General features: G+C 36.3%; 3 protein-coding genes across 3 annotated transcripts; 2 read left to right on the forward strand and 1 right to left on the reverse strand.

The window, feature by feature from the left end:
• The first annotated feature begins 411 nt into the window (after nt 1-411).
• LOC126732790 (caffeoyl-CoA O-methyltransferase-like) lies at nt 412-2,506 on the forward strand. The gene is made up of 5 exons (XM_050435811.1): nt 412-598; nt 714-793; nt 974-1,118; nt 1,729-1,860; nt 2,065-2,506. The coding sequence occupies exons 1-5, from the start codon at nt 506-508 to the stop codon at nt 2,356-2,358; spliced, it is 744 nt and encodes a 247-aa protein (XP_050291768.1). The 5' UTR covers nt 412-505; the 3' UTR covers nt 2,359-2,506.
• A 9,632-nt stretch (nt 2,507-12,138) lies between these two features.
• On the forward strand, nt 12,139-15,217 carry LOC126732792 (F-box protein At5g67140). The gene is made up of 5 exons (XM_050435814.1): nt 12,139-12,439; nt 12,544-12,690; nt 13,932-14,067; nt 14,324-14,422; nt 14,804-15,217. Exons 1-5 carry the CDS (start codon nt 12,336-12,338, stop codon nt 15,011-15,013), a joined length of 696 nt encoding a protein of 231 aa, XP_050291771.1. The 5' UTR covers nt 12,139-12,335; the 3' UTR covers nt 15,014-15,217.
• A 353-nt stretch (nt 15,218-15,570) lies between these two features.
• LOC126732791 (PI-PLC X domain-containing protein At5g67130) lies at nt 15,571-20,830 on the reverse strand. The gene is made up of 9 exons (XM_050435812.1): nt 20,546-20,830; nt 20,342-20,464; nt 20,077-20,214; nt 19,623-19,721; nt 19,216-19,519; nt 18,904-19,127; nt 18,733-18,819; nt 16,898-17,346; nt 15,571-15,823 (listed from the first exon to the last, which is right to left on the reverse strand). Exons 1-8 carry the CDS (start codon nt 20,660-20,662, stop codon nt 17,167-17,169), a joined length of 1,272 nt encoding a protein of 423 aa, XP_050291769.1. The 5' UTR covers nt 20,663-20,830; the 3' UTR covers nt 15,571-15,823; nt 16,898-17,166.
• Between the last annotated feature and the right edge of the window lie 684 nt (nt 20,831-21,514).

Here is a 21,514-nt window from a genome sequence, read left to right on the forward strand (position 1 = left end):
ACTGATGCTATTAATACTAGAATAAATAAATTCATTAATTATTTTTCTATTGTACTATATGTTTAAAAATTAAACACCTTAGTTTATAAAACCTAGTAAGTAATTTTTTCTTTATTGTTATAATTTGATAATTGGAGAGGGATATTTAAATCTCAAATATCTCCTTTAGAAATATCCATAGGTGATAGTTGAACTACAAGCTACAAGAATTTTAATAGTAAAATTTGTAATTATTTTTTATGAAAAATATTATACCCCATATCATATCACTCAAAACTTTTTTATCTCTAAACTTAATTAAAAAATTTCACACCAACCCCAACAACCCCATATTGAGAAAAATGAATTTCATAATAATAGACAATAGTGTTCTGACCAACCACCAGGGCCCCAACCCTTCACATATATAGAGACTCTTTCTCAATGAGGAAAAGCAGGGAACTAACCAGAAGTCCTTCAAGCCTCAAAAGAAAAAAAGAAGAAAAGAAGTCAGATATAGAAAGAAATGGCTCCCACTCAGGAAGAGCAGCAAAACGAAGCTGGCAGGCACCAAGAAGTTGGCCACAAGAGTCTCTTACAGAGCGATGCTCTTTACCAGGTACACAAACACAAACACAAACACAAACATAAACACAATCCCAATTCCACTCTTTTCTTCTATTCTATCATCAAACTTGATTTATTTTTTTTAAAAAATTTATCGTTCATTGCAGTATATCCTTGAAACCAGTGTATATCCAAAAGAGCCAGAGCCTATGAAGGAGCTCCGGGAATTGACAGCAAGACATCCATGGTAAGTGCATTTCAAAAATTTTCTTTTGATCTATTACATTTAAGTGTATATATATATAGTCTTGCATTGATTTGCTTAGTTTATTTACGTATTCATGGTTTGACAACTATATATATATATATATATATATATATGTGTGTGTGTGTATGATTTTCATTTTGCAATGACATGTATAAACAGGAACATCATGACCACCTCAGCCGATGAAGGACAATTCTTGAACATGATCCTAAAGCTCATCAACGCCAAGAACACCATGGAAATCGGCGTCTACACTGGTTACTCGCTACTTGCCACCGCCCTCGCCCTACCGGAAGATGGAAAGGTTCATTAATCTTAATCATTTCTAAAAATCCAAAATCCAAAATCCAATTGAACAAAGAAAACAGAACAACTATTTTTTTTTGGGTGAACAACTTTAAATAATGTAGCTCTATGCATATGCAGATAGAAGTAACTCACACTATGCAAATAGCTACATGCCCTTGCTTATTTTTAGTTTATTCAGTCTATATACAACTTTTTAAAACTTTAATTTTTTATTAAATTACAAAATATAACTTTTAATTTTGACTTGTTTTCAATTCAACTTTTTTTTTTAATTTATTTATTTTTTCATTTCAAATCCTTAATTTCCAATTGTTTCCAATATAGTCATTCTGTTCACTTTCATCTATTTCACACCATTAAGTCCACTAAAACGACATTGTTTTGAAAAGCTAAAATCTAAAAATTAAAACTAGAGAAATAAAGAGAAGTACTGGATTGAAAAAAAAATTAAAATTAAAGGATTAAAATGAAATAAAAATGATACTCAAAGGATTGAATTAAGCCCCAAATAATTTACTAGATTATAATTATTTCATTTAATTGGCAAAATATGTTACCAAGTAAGCCATGAATGAAAGGAATAATCAATTTTAGGAATGTTGCAGATATTGGCAATGGACATCAACCGTGAAAATTACGAACTGGGTTTACCTGTAATTCAAAAAGCTGGAGTGGCTCACAAGATTGATTTCAAAGAAGGCCCTGCTCTTCCAGTTCTTGACCAAATGATTGAGTCTGTAAGTCTATCTAAAACCATTTTAAACAACACTAATTATTGTTATACACGTTGAGTTACACACTGTCATACACACTTCAATTAAAAATGTGTTTTTAAACACAATTTTAACGGTGTGTATAAATAGTCACTTTTAAATGCTATATACCCTTAATTAAAAGCTGTACAATGTTGACATGTAATTGAAATGGTATAATTTTCACAGGGAACGTACCATGGAACATTCGATTTTATTTTTGTGGACGCAGACAAGGATAACTATTTGAACTACCATGAGAGGCTAATTGAGCTTGTGAAGGTTGGTGGACTAATCGGCTACGACAACACCCTATGGAATGGTTCTGTGGTGGCCCCACCTGATGCACCTCTTAGAAAGTACGTTCGATTTTATAGAGACTATGTGTTGGAGCTCAACAGGGCTTTGGCCTCTGATCGAAGGGTTGAGATTTGCCAGCTTCCCGTGGGTGATGGCATTACTCTGTGCCGCCGCATCAGCTGATTATCACCCCCATTTGTGGTCTAGGATTATATACATTTATTTATAATCGTTCATTTTACACTGCTAATTTGCTATTTTATCATCGAGTTTTATTTATTGTATTGTAATTCCGTTCTTAATAAAATTCCTAATAAATTTGCTTCTGGGATGTTTAATTTGTAAATTTATTATGTTTTCCTCTTCAAAGCTGATGAAAATCTATATCAAGCAACCAAAAAAAAAAAAAAAGACTGATGACGAAAATCTATAATGTCTTCCTTCTTCGGTACCTTTTTTTTTTTTTTTTTAGAAGGAACCTTTTACTAATATGTAATATCTACCAAAAAAAACAAAAAATGGGTCGATTATGATGCATGGAATAATGATTACTATATTATTAATTCTTTCTCTCCTTTTTTTTTTTCTTACAATTACGGCGTTTCCAAATTTTATTAATTATTTGACAAACTCCTCGTGGTAGTCGAAAAGACAATGGCATAGGGTAGTTGTCATTTCTATTTGTTAGTGTAGATTGGTTTCAAGACGTGCAAGCAATATAAATCATTGAAGAAATCTTCAATTTTTCTGGGTCTCTTCGGCTGACAATGATCTTAGATGGGTTGAATGGAGAAGCTTGCATATTGGTAAGCCATATTTTAAATCCTGTCTTTGTAGGAAGCAACAGATTTTATTTTTTATTTTTATATAATTCAATTGTGACAATAAATAGGGAGATAATACCAATAAGTTACAAGACTTTTAGAATAACAAATTAATTATAACAAATTGATAGGGCGAAATTGGATATATTTTAATACTCAACAATTCTAGACAGCATGGCTAAATACCATAACTATAGATCACTATTTTTTTTTTTTTTTCCATTTAGATTCCCTTTTTTTTTTTGCTGAATAAAAAAAAAAAATAGGGTCTTTGGTGTGGGTTTATTGATCCCACGCCATGTGACGGCAATGGTTACCATGTGTACCACACAGGTCTTGTTGGGGTTGTCGCTCGAACTATTCTTCTCTGGATACTGGGACAAAGACTCCTACCATCAAGTCATATCCCATGCATTTTATTCCCTATTGTTTCTACAACCAGAAAAGGGGGAAAGAAATATAAGAGCAAGCAATTTCATCTTTGTTCGCCATATGGCTATATGTGGTAGACTTTTTTTTTTTTTTAATAACACGTATGGGGTAGATTTGATCAATCATAAGGGATCAAATAACCCTAGTGTGAGGGTCTAGTGGTCAAGCACCTCATCCACCTTGTTAAAATATTTGGGTTCGAGTAGTGTGAGACTCATTAGCACCAAGATAGTAGACCAATATGAGAATCCTTTGGTATATTATAGCCAATAGAATGTGATTTACCTCCATGATCCTACATTTTTTTTCATTCAATATATATATATATATATATATATCTATATCATAAGGGATCAAATGAAACATGTGGTGGGAGTGTCATCAACAACATTTGACTTATTGCTTTTGGACCTTCGCAAATCACAAGTCAATGCGTGATATTGTTATATTGAATTATTAAAATTATTATTTATAATTGTTGATTTCATATGTTGTAATTAGTGTATAATAAAAGTGGTGGCAATGATGTGTCTAGATGAAAGTTGTGAAAAAATTATCGTTATTTATGTTATCACCTTAAAAAATTATGAAAAAAAGAAGAAGTTATGTTTGCTCAAAGAATAAATGTGATGGAAAATTCAATCCTATACGGACAAGAAAAAAAAAAAAAAAAAAGCTTGCGCTTATCTTTTAAAATTGTGTGATGACCATATGGAGCAACAAGGATGAAAAAAAATATAAAAAATGATAAATGTTGTACATATTTATAAGTGTCACATTTAATGTATCTATAATATAAATTTACTTCTTCTTTTTTTTTTTATTAAATAAATTTACAATGTTAGTACAATATAAATTAAGAATTTTTCATAATATAAATCTAGACTAAATATGTGTTGTAGTGTAAAGTCTAAACATCTTAAAGTCAAAATATCTAATGTAATGTTATACAGTTCTCTGACCTAGGGTAAGGTGCGCCAAACCTTTCAGTCAGGAGATAGCCAGTGCCTACAGTTGCAGTAAGGCAGTTGCAGTCCTTTTCGAAGTCAGATAGTTTGTGTGTAGAGGAGATAGCTAGTGCCTACTCTTGAAGTGAGGCAGGTGCAGTGCTTTTCGAAGTTAGATAGTTTGCGTGTGAGGGTGTGTATTTCTTTTTGGGTCCTAGTTATGGAAAAGTTGATGGGTTCGTTGGAGAAACTATCTCTCTCAGTGTCTGAAGGGAGTAAGTTTACAATTAGGGATGATCTAGAGGCTAAGGAACATCTTTTGGCTGCGAAATTTCTCACTAGAAGAGTTCTCAATATGGAGGCAATTGCCAAGACATTCACCTTACTGTGGAAGACCAAAAAAGGGTTCAAAATAAGAGACATGGGTGACCACAGAGTTTTGTTCGTATTCCCAGAAGATATTGACAGGGTATTGATGGGGGAGCCTTGGACTTTTGACAGACATCTGGTGGTCCTAGAGAGAATGAAGAGAGGTGATGCCATTAAAGGACTGAGCTTTAAAAAGACCAGTTTTTCGGTGCAAGTCCACGATTTACCAATTCGAAGCTCGTCATTAGAGGTTGCAATGGAGATTGCCTTGGTGATGGGGAGAGTCGATGTGAGAGTGTCGTGGGAAGGAGGCAATAGCAATTTCAACTTCTTCAGAATCAGAACTAGTGTTGATATAACTAAACCCCTATGCCGAGGTACCAAACACTTGCTACTGGTGTGGTAGATTAACGCACAGTGATAGAGACTGTTCAATGTGGGTTAAGAGCAAAGGTACTTTGAAGGTGGAAAATCAACAGTTTGGAGTATGGTTACGTGCAGTTACACCAAACATGTCATGGAGAACGGTGATTCGGGTGGTGGGGTTGGACGAAAAGGGTAATGGAGATGAAGATGGCCAAAAGAATGATAGGGAGGAGGTGGAGGAGGGTGTTGGATCGGGGAAGAGGAAGGATATTACAGCGGAGGATGTCAGGGCTGCCTGACACGGTGAGGATGACAGTGACATGTCCGACCAACTTTATGAGGTTCAGAGCTCATCATTAGAGGTTGCAATGGAGATTGCCTTGGTGATGGGGAGAGTCGATGTGAGAGTGTCGCGGGAAGGAGGCAATAGCAATTTCAACTTCTTCAGAATCAGAGCTAGTGTTGATATAACTAAACCCCTATGCCGAGGTACCAAACATTTGCTACTAGTGTGGTAGATTAACGCACAGTGATAGAGACTGTTCAACGTGGGTTAAGAGCAAAGGTACTCTGAAGGTGGAAAATCAACAGTTTGGAGTATGGTTACATGCAGTTACACCAAACATGTCTTGGAGAACGGTGATTCGGGTGGCGGGGTCGGACGAAAAGGGTAATAGAGATGAAGATGGCCAAAAGAATGATAGGGAGGAGGTGGAGGAGGGTGTTGGATCGGGGAAGAGGAAGGATATTACGGCAGAGGATGTCAGGGCTGCCTGACACGGTGAGGATGACAGTGACATGTCCAACCAACTTTATGAGGGCGCTACTGTTACGAAAATCCCATTGATTCCAGATTCCATTAAAGATGATCATTTAATCATGGAGATAATTCCTAACAGCTTGGCTCCATCAAATTCAGTTACAAACAATCAAAGGGCAGAATTTTTGGAGCAGTTAAAGAATATTGATAATGAGATCATAAAGCTTGATAATGTACAAGTCAGTAAGGAGAAATATACGAATAGTGCTTCCAAGGGGCATTTGGGCTTACAAAGTGAATCTATGCTTATTGGGTCTGAAGTTTTGGGCCCTCACTCCACTTATGATGTGGCAACAAAAAAAGGCTTGACTCAAAAAAGAAGCTAGGTCTGGAGGGAGCAGAATAGAGGAAAGCCCAATGGCCAAATCCTCTCTTTATTAAAAAAAAAGAACTTCCAAGGAGGCTGATGCAGAAGTTGGGATATCAGAAGGGAGTAGGAAAAAGGTGGCAACAAAGAATTTATCATCATCGGCGGAGGCTGGGTTCCAGCCCTGCCGGGACCAATGAATCTTATAGCTTGGAACTGCCAGGGGCTTGGAAAACGTCGGGTTGTTCAAGAGCTTGTAGATTTGGTACAAGCACAAGGTCTCATGATCGTGTTTTTGTCAGAAACATGGTCAGATCAAGAAAGAATGGAATGGGTTCAATGTTAGTTAAAATTTGATGGATGTTTTACAATTCCTAGTACAAGATGGGGTGGAGGATTGGCCCTTTTATGGAAGAATGAGGATATGGTGTGGGTGGACAGCTTTTCAAACTTTCATATTGACGCCATTGTGCATGGAGGTTCGGAGAGAGCATGGCAATTAACAGGATTTTATGGCGAACCGAAGACAAGTCGACGTGATGATAGGTGGAACATGCTAAGGATGCTAAGTACAAAACCGAAGCTACCATGGTGCTGCTTTGGTGACTTTAATGAGTTGTTAGAGGTGGCGGATAAAAAGGGAGGTGCACCACGATCTCACAATCTAATGCAGTCATTTCGAGATGCATTGGATGATTGTGGATTTATCGACTTGGGTTTCTCATGACCGGAATTCACTTGGCATGGGAAAAGAAGAGGAAAGTTGGTTTGGGAGAGGTTGGATAGAGGAGTAGCCAACTATAAGTGGCTAAACAGGTTCCCTACGGGTAGAGTTCATCATTTACATTATTTTACATCAGATCATTGACCCTTGCTACTTGCTCTTGATCCTAATGGGGAGAGTCATAAGTGGAGATGGAAACCATTTAGGTTTAAGGCTATGTGGTTAATGGATCCCGGTTGTGGTGAAACGGTGTCTAAAGCATGGGCACACCAAACCGAAGGCATTCTTATGTTTCAAGTAACAGAGAAGTTAAGGAAATGCAAAAAAATGTTAAAGAAGTAGAGTAGGGCCCACTTTGGTAATGTGAAACTACAAATAAAGCAAACTAAGGAAAAGCTTTGGCAAGCAGAGGTGGCTTCGGCTAGGGATGGGAAGGATGATGAGATAGTGAGGTTGAAGACTGAGTTGAATATATTATGTGAGAGAAAGAAGAGCAAATTGAGTTGAATATATTATGTGAGAAAGAAGAGCAAATGTGGCATCAAAGATCAAGGTTACAATGGATTCAGAGTGGAGATAGAAATACCAAGTTCTTTCATGGGACAACAACTCAAAGGAAGAGGAAAATTTTCATTAAGGGGCTTAAGGATAGTGAAGGGAGATGTAGACAGAGGAGGGCATTTACACAAAAATACTGGTGGACTTCTATGCTGATTTGTTCACTATATCCAATCCTCACAACCTTGATAGCATTATGGAAGGAGTGCAGGAAGTGGTTACAGGGGAGATGAACACAAAGCTTACAGCCATGTACACAGTAGAAGAAGTGGAGTTGGCAATTAAGGAGATGGCACCTCTAAAAGCACCGGGTCCGGACGGAATGCCACCACTCTTTTATCAGACTTATTTGATCGATGTGGGTATGGATATTTCTCAAGCTGTCCTTTCCTGCCTTAATTTAGGTTTTCTTTTAAAGTCCATAAATCATACTTTTATTACTTTAATCCCAAAAGTAAAAAACCCGGAAAAAGTATATGAATATAGACCAATAAGCTTATGTAATGTAATCTATAAAATTGTCAGTAAGGTTATAGCTAATAGGCTTAAACCTTTTCTCAATAATATTATCTCTGAAACACAAAGTGCCTTCACTGCAAGTAGATCAATCACTGACAATATTCTGATTGCATTTGAATCCTTGCATCACATGAAGACTAGTTGCACGGGAAAATTTGGGTACATGGCTTTAAAATTAGACATGAGTAAGGAGTATGATAGGGTGGAGTGGATTTTTTTGGAGAAAATTCTTTTGAAATTGGGATTCCAAAATTCTTGGGTTGCGTTGATTATGGAGTACATTACTACGGTGACATATTCTATTTTGGTTAATGGGGAGCCACAGGGTATAATTACCCCAACTAGGGAACTTAGACAAGCGGACCCATTGTCTCCTTATCTTTTTCTTTTTTGTGCAAAGGACCTGGATGCTATCCTTCGAAAGGTAGCTAATGATGGGGACATTAATGGTTTTTCACTTTGTAAAAGGGGGCTAAAGATTACTCACCTCTTTTTTGTAGATGATTGCTTATTGTTTTGCAGGGCCACCTTGGCAGAATGTGAGAAAATAAAAAATATATTGAACATTTATGAAGCCGCCTCCGATCAAATGGTGAATAAGGATAAGACAACTCTATTCTTTAGTAGAAATACAAATGAGGCTACCCAAGAAGCAATCAAAGTCTCCCTTGGTGTCCCGGCTATCCAACATTACGAGAAGTATTTGGGATTACCTTCCTTTGTTGGTAGGAATAAGAAGGCTTGCTTTATTCACATCAAGGAAAGGATTTGGTCCAAAATGCAAGGATGGAAAGAGAAGTTGCTTTCTCAAGTGGGCAAAGAAGTCATGATAAAAACAGCGATTCAATCAATACCGGCCTACTCTATGAATGTGTTTAAGTTGCTGGTAAGTCTATGCAAGGACATTGAGGCAATGATCCAGAAATTTTGGTGGGGAAGTGGAGAAGGAAAAAAGATTCATTGGGTAAAATGGAGCACACTTTGTTCTTCAAAATTGATCGGAGGTATGGGGTTTTGTGATATAAAAAATTTCAATGAGGCCATGCTTGCGAAGTAGATTTGGAGGCTTCTCCATCAAAAACAAACTCTGCTGTACAAAGTATTTAGTGCTAAGTATTTTCCGGGGGCTAATATTTTAGATGCACCAATGCCTACTAAATGCTCTTATGCTTGGAAGAGCATCCTACAATCTAGGAGGGTGATACATAAAGGAGCTGTTTGGAGAGTAGGGAATGGGCAAAATATAAGCATCTGGGATCATAATTGGCTGCCTGAACCTGGTATGAGCAGAGTGGTGTCGCCAAAAATTAATGAAGGGCTGAATCGGGTGTGTGACCTCTTTTATCCTAATACAAAAATATGGAATTGGGAGGTACTGCAGAATTCCTTTTACCCGTGGGAAGCTAAAGTAATAAGGAACATTTATGTAAGTGAGATGTGCAACATGGACTGCCTTGTTTGGCCCAAAACAGCAGATGGGTGTTACTCGGTCAAGTTCGCATATCAGATGCTTGCAACAGAGGTGATCAACAAAGCTCCATCATCGTCAAATGAGGAAGGTTCGAAGGTGTGGAGGAGTATTTGGAATATCAAAGCACCCCCAAAAGTCAGGCATTTTATGTACTGCAAGGGACTCTCTACCTTCAAAACAAAATCTAGCACGATGGAAAATCGCCTTAGACGAAACGTGTTCACTGTGCGATGAGTAGCAAGAATCGGTCATGCATGTGTTATGGTTGTGCGACCAAGCCAAGGCTGTTTGGAAGTCCGTCCCAAGCTTCTCACGTTTGTATCAGACTGGGTATCGGTCCTTTTTCGATCTCCTTGAAGCTGTACTTGATCACAGGTCAGCATTCACAGTTGCACTATTTTCAACCATAGCCTGGAGCTTATGGCAGCAACGGAATAAGATGTGGGTGTGACAACCTTCATGACCTCTACATGAAATCAACAAAAAAGCGAAGGAATTAGTGGAGGAATTCTTCGACAGCCACAAACAACCCTCTAGGCCAACGGTGCAACGTCCCCAGGTGCGATGGACAAAGCCTCCACAGGAGTTTTACAAAGCCAAATTTGATGCAGCTCTCTTTGATAGCAGTAACATGGTAGGTATAGGAGTGGTGATTCTAGACTATAATGGAAATATTATTGGTGCTCTGAGTCAGAAAATAGCTTTGCCTCAATCAATAGAACATGCAGAGGCACTTGCGGCATCTCGGGCTGTGGCTTTTGCAAAGGAGCTCAGCTTATTCGAAGTAATATTTGAAGGAGATTGCTTAAGGATAATAAAAGCTATTAACACAAAGAGCCTTGTCATACTCTGTTTGGCCATATCATTTAGGAAATATGGAGTTTCAGTTCTTCCTTAAGGACTTGTAGATTCCAACATGTAAGAAGAGAGGGCAACAAATTGGCACACGCCTTAGCTAAACGAGCAGTTGTATCTGCAGATATTGATGTATGGGTAGAAGAACTACCTTTGGATTTGGATGATGTATTAAATCTTGATTTAACTTAATAAAATTCTCTTACTTGATCCTCTAAATAAAAAAAAATAAAAAAAATAAAAAATAAAAAGTCAAAACATCTATGTGGCATTATTAAAAAAAAAAAAAATGTGTAAACATCTATCCCAAATTCATTGAAGTGGAAATTGTGCTAAGTGTTCACGTGGTGGGATTTCCATCAATCCACGTTTCATCCTTTTCACAAAACACGTAACGTGCCTTCAAGGAATTGACACCTAAGGCATAGATCAGATTATTGCCCAAAAAAAGGAAAAATAGCCAAAAACAAAAAAGAAAAGGTAAGGTAGAGATTAAAGATGCAACTGTAATGATTCAGGATGGGGATAAATTATTTTGTGCGGCAATAATCGCTTGTGTGTATATATAGTCATATGCATAAAACGAGTCAACCTTAAAAAAAGAAGTTAAGATTCAAATTATTTCTTGTGTTATAGTTTTTCACAATATTATACATTATTTAATAAATTTTTATTAGATACATTTATATATATATATATATATATAAACTTACGATTTAAATACATTGCTTCTCTAGAGTCTATACGCTCTATACTTCCAAAATATTCCGTTTGGTTCAATATAATTTTTTTTTTCTAAAAAATGAGTTCTTTTTCAGAAAAAAAAAAATCAAGAAAATTATCTTATTTTTTTGTATTTGGTAGTGATCTTGAAAATGAAATGAAAAAGATTTTATGGCATTCGATAAAGAAAATCTATATTATAATTGTTTAAAAATAATAATCTTATACAAAATCATCAAGTGGTATAATATTAAAAAAAAAAAATCTAAATACAATTTAATCCTAAGACATTCAATATATATAACTAAAATTAAAGATTTTGACTTTTAGTTGATTTTATAATATTTTGCTATCTAAGTTTTTGAAATTTTACAATTTTTCACTATATATATATATCAAACTTACCCCTAACGATTAATGCATGCATAGAAATATTCTCAAATAGTCATACAGACCTTTAAAGAATTCCATACATCCAAGGTATATGATTACGATGTTTACAATTTTTTTTTTTTTTTTTTGGTTAAAAGGATAATGCATTAGAAATTAACTAGCCAAAAGAGGCATGGTTATGCCTAAAAGCCTTAAGTAATACAAACTAGTAGTGACGTTCACAGTCTTAACTTATCACATTCTTTCTCCCTTTACTTGTTTTATATTAGATTCTTTAAAAAAAAAAAAAAAATACAATACAATACAATACATTAAGTTCCCAAACAAAAATTTTAGATACAATTATTAATTTAAGTACTACAAATTAGTTTTTCTAATTAAATTCAAACACATGAATTTTCCCATAGAATGTTTTGGCTAGTAGTAATATAACGATATTACTATTATTATTATTATTTAATTTCAGTTTTGGAGTTTTTATTGTCCAATGGATGAGGATGGAGGAGCATGAAGAGCCAACACGACAACACCAACATTGTATAAAATCCCAAACGGACAAGGGACACAAACTCTGAACGTAGATTCTTGACCTTTACAAATACTAAAATAAAAAAAAAGTAATAATATTCTTACCAAAAAAATAAATAATAATAATAATAGTTCGATGGCGTAGATTCTTCATTCTTGAAAGTTGAAACAGGGGATGACGAAAATATGAGCACATTTTTTCACCCTTTACTTGTTTTCAGAGCTTTCTTCTTCCTTAAAGCTACCGTACGAGTTTCGACCACTTCCACAACGTAGTACCACAGGCAAAATTCTCTGTCTCTATCTCTCTCTCTCTCTGCGCGCATGTGTGTGAAGAAGATGGGGGAAGAGGCAGAGATTGATCGTTTACCCATAGACCTTCTGGCTCATATCTTTGTTCTCATCACTTCCTTCACTGATTTGGCTCAGTACGTGTATATATATATGTGTGTGTGTGTGTGTGTTGTTATATCTTCTTGTTTTGTACCATTTGAAATTGAATTCATTAGTGTTATTGTTATTGAACTCTCAGGGCGAGAAGCGTGTGCAAGAAATGGAAGCAGGGGGTGAAGCAGTCTCTGGCTCGGAGGGAGACTCTGAGCTTTGCTGGTTGGAGGATGGACGATGACTCCACAGCCCGCCTTGTTCGCCATGCCTACAACCTCAAAGAGCTTGACATGTACGCTACACTCTCTCTTTCTCTTTATCTATCTCTGATACTTTTCCTTGTTTTCTAAATTGTGTCCCTTTTGTGTTCTTGATTTATTATGAATTTGTAAGGATGGTAGTCAATACTGTTAAGATAAGCGTTTAACATGAAAAAATGAGAATTGGGTTCTTAATAGATGAGGAAATTTGAATTAGAGGATTGATTCTTATCTAAAATTAGGCATGGGTTCTTTATGTGAATATCCATAGAGTATGCAGGGAAGTCATATGGGATTGAAATTAGGTGAAAAAAGAATAGGCTTTTTTTTCCCCCAGGAAATTCCCTGCATAAATGACATTACTTTTCTATGATCAAACTGGCCACATTTGCCCCTTCCAGTTAATTAGTTTATGTAATTGGACCAATTCCAGTTATTGGTATCTTCCTTCACTTTGTAGCTCTGTATTGTTGTGAAAATATTTTTTTGTGTGCCCAGTCGGTTAATTCTTTGACTCAGACTAGATTTAGATTTTGGTGCAGAAAGATCAAGCTTATCTGGCATTAGGCCAATTGGGTAGTTTGTATGGTGATCTGCGTTCTACAATTCTCCACCTTAGTCCAACTCCTAATCCATGAATTCGTGCCTAATTAACATCAAGCAAGAGGTCTTATTGAATTGACAATCGTAACTGAGTTAATCAATGAGCACTTTTACCAAGTCCGGAACACGGTTTTATTGCATTGCAAAAGGACTAGAGACTTATTCAATGGCCTTTACTAGCTGAGACAGCTTTAATCCTTGCCAAATGATACTCCAGAGGCCTTTTGATAGATCTTCAATTTTCTGATCTGCAGTTTCTTGTTATAAACATATACAGTGAATATCATCGCTGCAGTTTTATGTTTTAGATTAGACTTGAGTGGTAAAAGAGAATCCATTTAGCTTATCTGAATTACTATGGAAAAGTGTTCTTATACTTGATACAAATTGATTGAGTTAAACATAATTGAGTTGAGCATGGATGCAATTTTTGTGCTTATTTTGATAAAATAGTTTTAGAAAAGTAACATAAAGCATGGTCATTTAATCTTTAACGTTGAATATGAAATTTGTGAGTTTTACATGAATCCTTATACAGGAAACTAGCACCAGCTAATTCATTGATATATTGAGTGCAACTAACTGTCATGTACCTATATCAAAGACTTGAAAAGGCAGCAATTTGATTCCTGAGTTTTTGAATTCCTGATTTATCTTATCATGCTTTCAGTTCAAGGAGCCGTTGGGGTTGCCAAATCAGTGACAATGGACTATGTCAAATATCTTTGGCAAAATGTGTCAGCAACCTGACTTCCATATCTCTATGGGGTATGACAGGGATCACAGACAAAGGTGTTGTTCAACTGGTATGTGATATAGTTCTACAAATTTTCTTTAATGTTGCAACTGAGGATAATGCTTTCACAGTTTTGGTGTCTGAATAGATCTCGTGGTAATCTGGCTTTAAGAAGTTCGTCATCAGTTTAAATGACTTCACAGATTCTGTATATTTTCATTGTCTAAATCATTCCAGAATTGATACCTTGCAGGCTCTGATGAGATGTTTAACTTAGACGCATTTTGTTCTATTTTTCTCAGTTGATTCTTGATTGTTTTGTACAGATATCCAGAGCTAATTCCTTGCAACACCTCAATATTGGAGGTACATTTATCACAGATGAATCTTTATTCGCCATTGCAAATAACTGTCCACATTTAAAGGTGAGTTGCCTGTGGACTAACACTTTATAAGTCCGTCCCCCCACCCCCTCCCCCTCCCCCTCCTCATTTTTTTAAAGGTCGTAACACCGGATGCCTCCTCCTCTTCTTTCTCCTAAAATTTCTTGGTTAAAGATTTTTTGTGTCCAATTTGAATCGATCTCAATGGATCCCTCGTGACTGCCCAAAACTCACCATTCTTGGTGTGACAAGGATTTTAATTATTGACTGCTCTTTATTAAAGCATGGACTGTCATTTAAAATAAATCAAGAATTATTTTTGTTTGTCAATTTTCATCACTGCATCACATACCTATATCTCTTTTGGTCTTTCTATGAAGAAACAAAAGTTTGTATTTGTCAGTAACCTAATGCTCTTTCCAGACTATAGTCCTGTGGAGCTGCCGTCATGTAACCGAGAGTGGTCTTCTTGTTCTTGTAAATAAATGTCGAAAGCTTGAATCTATCAATGTATGGGGGACCAGAGTTCCTGTTGACTGCTTCCTTGGTTTGCTTACCATTAGTCCAGCCCTTCAGATAAAATCCAGACTGATGTTAGATGTTGGAAGCGCTTCTCTATGGCCCGTTGTATAAGTTTCCCCATGTTGTGGTTGCTTTTCCAATTGCTCTAATGTACAGGTTGTTTTTATTTGTTTCTTCATCAAAATGATAAATATATCAGCAAAATAAGACACAGGTACCTTATTGTCTCTGCGTCTGTATTGTACAGTACACACGCAATTGTATTCTTTTGCGCTTGCCATAATTGGTAAATTAAGTTCATGATTTCATTTTAAATTTCCTTTTTTTTTTTTTTTTTTTTTTTAATTGGTGGGTTCCATAGTTCTTAATCAACAGGTTTCACAATCTGAATGGATGGAGAAGGTAATTATCGTACAAAACAGCTCCATGAAACCCCCTCTCACAGCATGTAGGATCGACACATCTTTGGATCAAATATGCTGTGAGAGGATTTCATGGAGCCACTCCATGAGATACCTCGTCATATGTTCGGCATATGCATATATCTAGCATCAATCTAGTGCAATACAACCAAACTTACATCTCCTGAGAGCGTCCACATAACTCAACTCGAAAACATAATTCTGTTGAGGGCCACCAACTTATTAATTTAATTTCCACTCCCAAAATGAGAAACTGCAAACATTATATCATTTCTAATAACGCAGCCTCGAATATAACTCTTTTGTGATACCGTGCATGTTCCAAAGTCATATGAAAACATAAGAAAATAACCTGAGTGTAGGAAGCACAAGCAAACCAAAAGAAGACTGTAGAACATTGGAAGTAGTACACAACTATTTAGAAAATCTAGTAACATAATGGAACCACTTCTACACATGCTATGCCATACATTCCACTACTTCATGCTATGCCACAGACCTGAAGAAAATCGAAAAAAAATGTTAAATTGAGTACAAGGAAACACGATGAGATTAATTAAATGGGTATAGAAGATATTGCAGTTCTACAACTTAAAAATTCAGCAATAGCTCACACATTTTTGCCACGGAGTGGACAACATATAATTTGCAATAGTATAAATTTAACTTGTTCTTTCTCAAAAAAAAATGAAAGGATCTCCATGGTTAAAGTTTGTTAGATTTGACGGTCATCCAAATATATAATGGTTTTGTAGTTTCACAAAGAGGTAATGTGCGTCACTAACCTAATTAATCAACATAGCAACAAAGTATCAGTGAGAGTGACTCTCTCTCTCTCTCTCTCTCTCTCATCAACATCATTACTACAGATGGAAACATCTTGCAAGGAATAAAACAAGAATGAACAACCAGCTATCCTGGTCAATCCAACGTATACATGAAGAAACAATTGCCAGAGGGAAATTATGGATTAAACAGTTGGTAATCCTCTGATGGCCAAGTGATTTCCCCCCTGCCTTGACAACATTTACTTGTCACTAGTTAGTTTGTATAACTAAAGTTGACTGTTGCTACTCAAAGATTGAGTGGTTGTCTTATTCAATTACAAAATTTTGCTATTGATTTTGAGAAAAACATGTAAAATGAGAAACCTTCTTGAGGAAAGGACCTTCATCTTATGAACTGATAATCCCAGTATGAGCAACTTTTATTATTTCCATGGTCAACCAACGCCTTTTCTTCTAACTCTAATGCCTATGGGAGCTGCCTGTTCTCTGACAGTCCATGGCCACTATCCCTAGGCAAAGTTTAAGCCATTACCCTCTCAACATTACATGAGTGTAAAGTTCATACTCTACTATATCTTAATTCAATGTGTAGTGACACATAAATTTAGTAGTCCTATAAATTTAGACCTCATTGTCAAATATTATCAGAAACAAACTAAGAAGTGCAAATGAGGTGCACTTCTTCATTGAATATAGAGGTTTTGCATGGCAGAAAAGAGAAACATGATAAAAGGCAAGTAATATACCAATTTCTGCAGTTAAGATTTAAGAAATAAACTGTATACCTGAATAACTTCTTGGTACACTGGTTCTCTCTAGGTCACCATCTACGTTAGCTTCCTATGCAACCCCTTACTTTTTGGCCTCCATAAAAGACCAAGTTCCTCCTTTACAATCAAATTTCACAGCACTAGCATGCATTTCTTGCCCCCACAACATAAAAGGCAGGGGTAGAGTATACCTGTTTTGGCTATAAAATATACGTACTAACACACTAAACCTCTCTGTAAGAAGTAGCTCATCAACTGCCTAGTCCCATAATTAGCCATGGTAATCATAACAAAAACTTCATCAATGGAAAACAAAAAAAGAAAAGAATCAAGCAACTTGGAGAAAGGACTGTGGAGGCAGAGCTTGAGAACTGAACAGATCCAGTGAAACTTCCAGCAGTATTGGTTACTGGACTTGTATTAGGTACAGTAACATTCTTGCATGATCCAAAAGGTGCTCCAGCCTGCAAAATCCCATCTAGTCTTTCAGATAAAGCTCCATAACATAAAACAATTTGTAAGAAGAGCACAGAGAAAAGCACTACACAAATTAAGTCCCAAGAGTCCAAATTGCTCCCGTTATATATTTGCCCAAACTATGGAAAAACATAACATCCAGAATAGCTGTAAACAATTGGGCCTCTGCCATATGATCATATAAAGGTCTCTACAGTTGAGACAAAACAGGAAAATATGACATAATGTTGAATCAATTTGAAGCTGGCTAAAAATCTTTTGCTCCAGCAGAAAATTCCATTACAACGATTAAAACTTCTTCCTATCAGCCCATCTTGGCACATGAATATTCTTGCATACATAAGAAAGAAAAACAAAGAGCATGATTCTATAATTTGGTGACCTACCAATTGCATTATTTGGCCCACTATAGACTTACTGATGCAGGACAAAATCAAAACAATGCAACAAAAATTAAAGAACAGAAAAGTAAAGGTTTGCTAAACCAAAATGATGCAGCACGAAAAATTAAAGGACTGAAAAATAAATGTTAGGTAACCTAGGAGTTAGCACCTAGGTTTTCTTGGAATCAACACCAAGTAGTAGAGAAACTCTGGGAGGCTGCACCTATGATTGGTTGGAGTCACCATCAGGCCATTGGAAGAACTCTAAGAGAAATTTTATTATCAATCAAACTGTATCTCTCTCCATAGGTATACAATATTGTGCTTATATATACTTACTAAGACTAAACCCTAATAGGGAAACCCCAATTCTAATTGGCTAAGGAAACTGGATTCTAAATGACTTGGGGAATCCCAACTATTGGATTAAAAAAATATCCTTAACTCTAGAAAATTAAATAAAATACTAATAACCTAATTAACTACTAAGGCCTAGAATAAAAATACAATAGACTCCAAAATTAAATAAGATTAAATTAAAATAAATATTTTCTCGTGCTTCCCCATCACTCAGACACCTTGAGTTGGAGCAAATTTCAGGAGGACATCCATTAAGAACTTTTCTAAAAGTATCCAAAATTTTCTGATATTCTTTATAAACTCTGCTCAAAATTGACAAATATTCAGGAAGATCACGGGCATCTAGTGACATTGAACAGATAGTTTTAGTCAGAGCAAAGTCAGCTGAATATTTTGCAATCACGAAGAAGTAGAATTCAGGTCAAAAAGAGTTTCAAAAACCAGCTCTAGCTGCTGAGGGTGAAGTCTGGGATTCAAACCCATTGGATTAGCCAAAATTGTTAATAATCAACTAAGAAAAATGTATTCAGCAAAAAAGAAAGGGAAAACAAAAAACAAAACACAACAACCACCACCACCTAATAAAAATGTGGAATTGGAGCAAGTAGTACTAAGTTAAAGTAAACAAACCTGGCAGGCAGTCACAGTGCTACACCCACATACTGTTGGACCGTTCATTCTATCCACCACATCAAACACACCTCCTCCATCACTCCTCTGCATTAGTTTAATTTCCAGTAAGGATATTTAAAGGGAATCTATTTCTGTATGTTTCTTTTCTATGAATCAAATTTACATTACCATGTAAAAGTTGACCGCCACGAAGTTAGGCATCAAATTCCCTGCTGCTTTGTAACAGGTACCGACCATCTCAGCCAGTGGATTTGAATGCTCCTTGCAAGCTTCAGACTGAACTGGATATGTTGGGAAGTAATTCTGAAAGAAAAGAGACGCACTTCTTGAATTCAACCGCTTTGATTCTTTTCTATTTGGGCATGAACCTTTTACCACCCCAGGATCTCCAGCTGAAACCCAATTCAGCATGAGGCTGTTATTGGACACTGCTTATAAAATAACAAAGTCATAAAAACACGACATTCATGCAATACTTACCCTCATTTTCCACCATGTACCTCCATTGGTAAGCAACTCCTTCTTCTGCTTCCTTTGAAGCGACAGAAGTGAAAACCAGAAGCCGATGGTTATCTTGTACCATCTGAGTCACAGTGGGCCAGTCTTCACCCTTTGTGGGCATCTTGGATACTGGAAACCAATACTTGTCCAAACCAGCGTTGGTGAACAGCTTTGTCAACCCTTTAGGAGTATGCACATAGTCCTCAATTATAATGGTCACAATCTCTGTTGGGTTATCATTCAAGAATGCCTCCACTTCCTTCAAAGTGTTTATAGCAGGTTGCTGGAAGATCACAGTGGACTCATTGTAAAATTGCTTGACACAATCAAATTATAAAACAAAACTTCAAAAGCCAGAAGTTAAGGAAAAGGAGAGAATAGATTACAAATGCGGTGAAATTGAAACATTGCCCTCGAAATGAATGGCAGAGCCAGATATCGTTATCGAAATCGTACATGTCCAACATCAATCCCCTCACTCCATTCTGAACATCACCATCAAACAAAAACACATAAATTAATCCAACGAAAAGGTCTTAAAAGAGATATAAAAAAAATTTATCTTGTACTTTAATTTATGGGCTAGAATACTGACTGAAAGAATACTAAATAAAATGTCACAACTCACAAGTGTAGAGGACATAATTAAGCTGATCACATTGTTTATTAGCATCAAGAACACTAAAATATGTAATGATCAATTGTCCCTTTCTTATTCTTTCCACCAAACTCCCAGAAACCAAACAGAACAGCACAGCACAGCACATCATAGAGCATCAATGAAATAAAAACTTAGGCACTAAGAAAAAGAAAAGCTCTAAGAAAAAGAAAAGCACATACTCTGAGCTGATTGGTCACAGTGTCTTCTTGATTGTAAAATGTGAGTCTCTGAACACCGGGCAAAGGTGGTGCATCAACAATACTAAACGAATTATGAGTCACCACCCATGTATACTTATTGAAGGGAAGCCCATTAATCTACATTCCAAAGAATTTACATCACAGTTCAAAATTCAAACCCACCACCAAATTCACACAAAGCACAAATAAAAGACAACAGATTCATGCAATTTAGCTCAAACCCACAACCAAAAAAAAAGCTTACAATAGAAGTGGGTATGGTAGTTTGGCCTCTGACGCAGAAGGGTTGGGTCTTGCCCAAAGCAGGGCAGTTGCCACAGTAGAGACCTGTTCCACAGTCAGTGGCAGCCGAACAAGCTTCCAAAACCTGAGAAAATTTTGAAAGTGCACAGATCTTAAGCAAAAGAAAGAGAATTGTTGAGGAAGAGAGCGGAGAAGAGAGAAAAACCTGGCAGTTTCCATTGGAGCAAGCGGTGGAAGTGGTGAAGAAAAGAGTGAAGAGTGAGAGAAAAGCAATAGCAGAAACTCTGCACACGCTACGGTGCTCTGCAGAACACGCCAACATGGCAGCTTCCTATGCAAAGCTTTCAAGAAGCTACCAGTGAAACTGTGAAGAGAAAAAGCAGTCTCTCTCACAGTCTCTCAGGTCAGTTAGGTACAAAGCAAAAGAAACAATTTTACTGTGTGTTGAGAAGGGACAAGGTGACACGGTCTTTTTCTTTCTTTCTTTCTTTCTTTGGAGATTAAACGCGGGCTCTTTATTACCTTTTGTTTATTTATTCTTCTTTTTTTAAGGTAACCCCACTCTTTTTAGTTTTTGTTTTTGTCAAGGGTGGTTGGGACTTTAATTAAGGTCGGAGAGTCATGACGACGTCGTTTTAGACGTTTTGATGCTTTTTTTGCCTTGGTGAGATTGGTTTTATTATGCTTCTTATTAATTCCTAATCTTTTGGTTTTGGTATTTTCTAAGCTTTTGATTTTTGGGCCCCACTTTTTGCAGGTTACTTTTCGGTGCTTCTCACGTGGTGGGGTAGGTTTGCTTCTGCTTATACTTTGCTTTTGCCCATTTGGAGGACATTGAACCAGAAATTGGAAGGGATCGATGTCACAAATCAATATCTAGATATTTTTTTTTTTTTTTTTTTTTTTTTTTTGAGGAATCATATCTAGAATTTTGCAGTCAAAATTGGGACAGTTTCTCTTGCTTTTTTTCGTATTTGGTGAGAAATGCCTCCCCACAGTAATGTTAGTTTGGACATTTTCAATCTTTTCTCAAGCGATCGGATTAAATGTTGGTGGAGCTGTAGGCCTTGACAACTTATGGTGTGTTCAGATGTAGCAAGATGACAACATTCTAGATGCAAAAAGTGTTTTTTTTTTCCTTGGTAAAAAGAGGACTAGCGTATAGAATAAATAG

Source organism: Quercus robur, chromosome 6 (genome assembly GCF_932294415.1).
Source record: "Quercus robur chromosome 6, dhQueRobu3.1, whole genome shotgun sequence".
NCBI classification, from domain to species: domain Eukaryota; kingdom Viridiplantae; phylum Streptophyta; class Magnoliopsida; order Fagales; family Fagaceae; genus Quercus; species Quercus robur.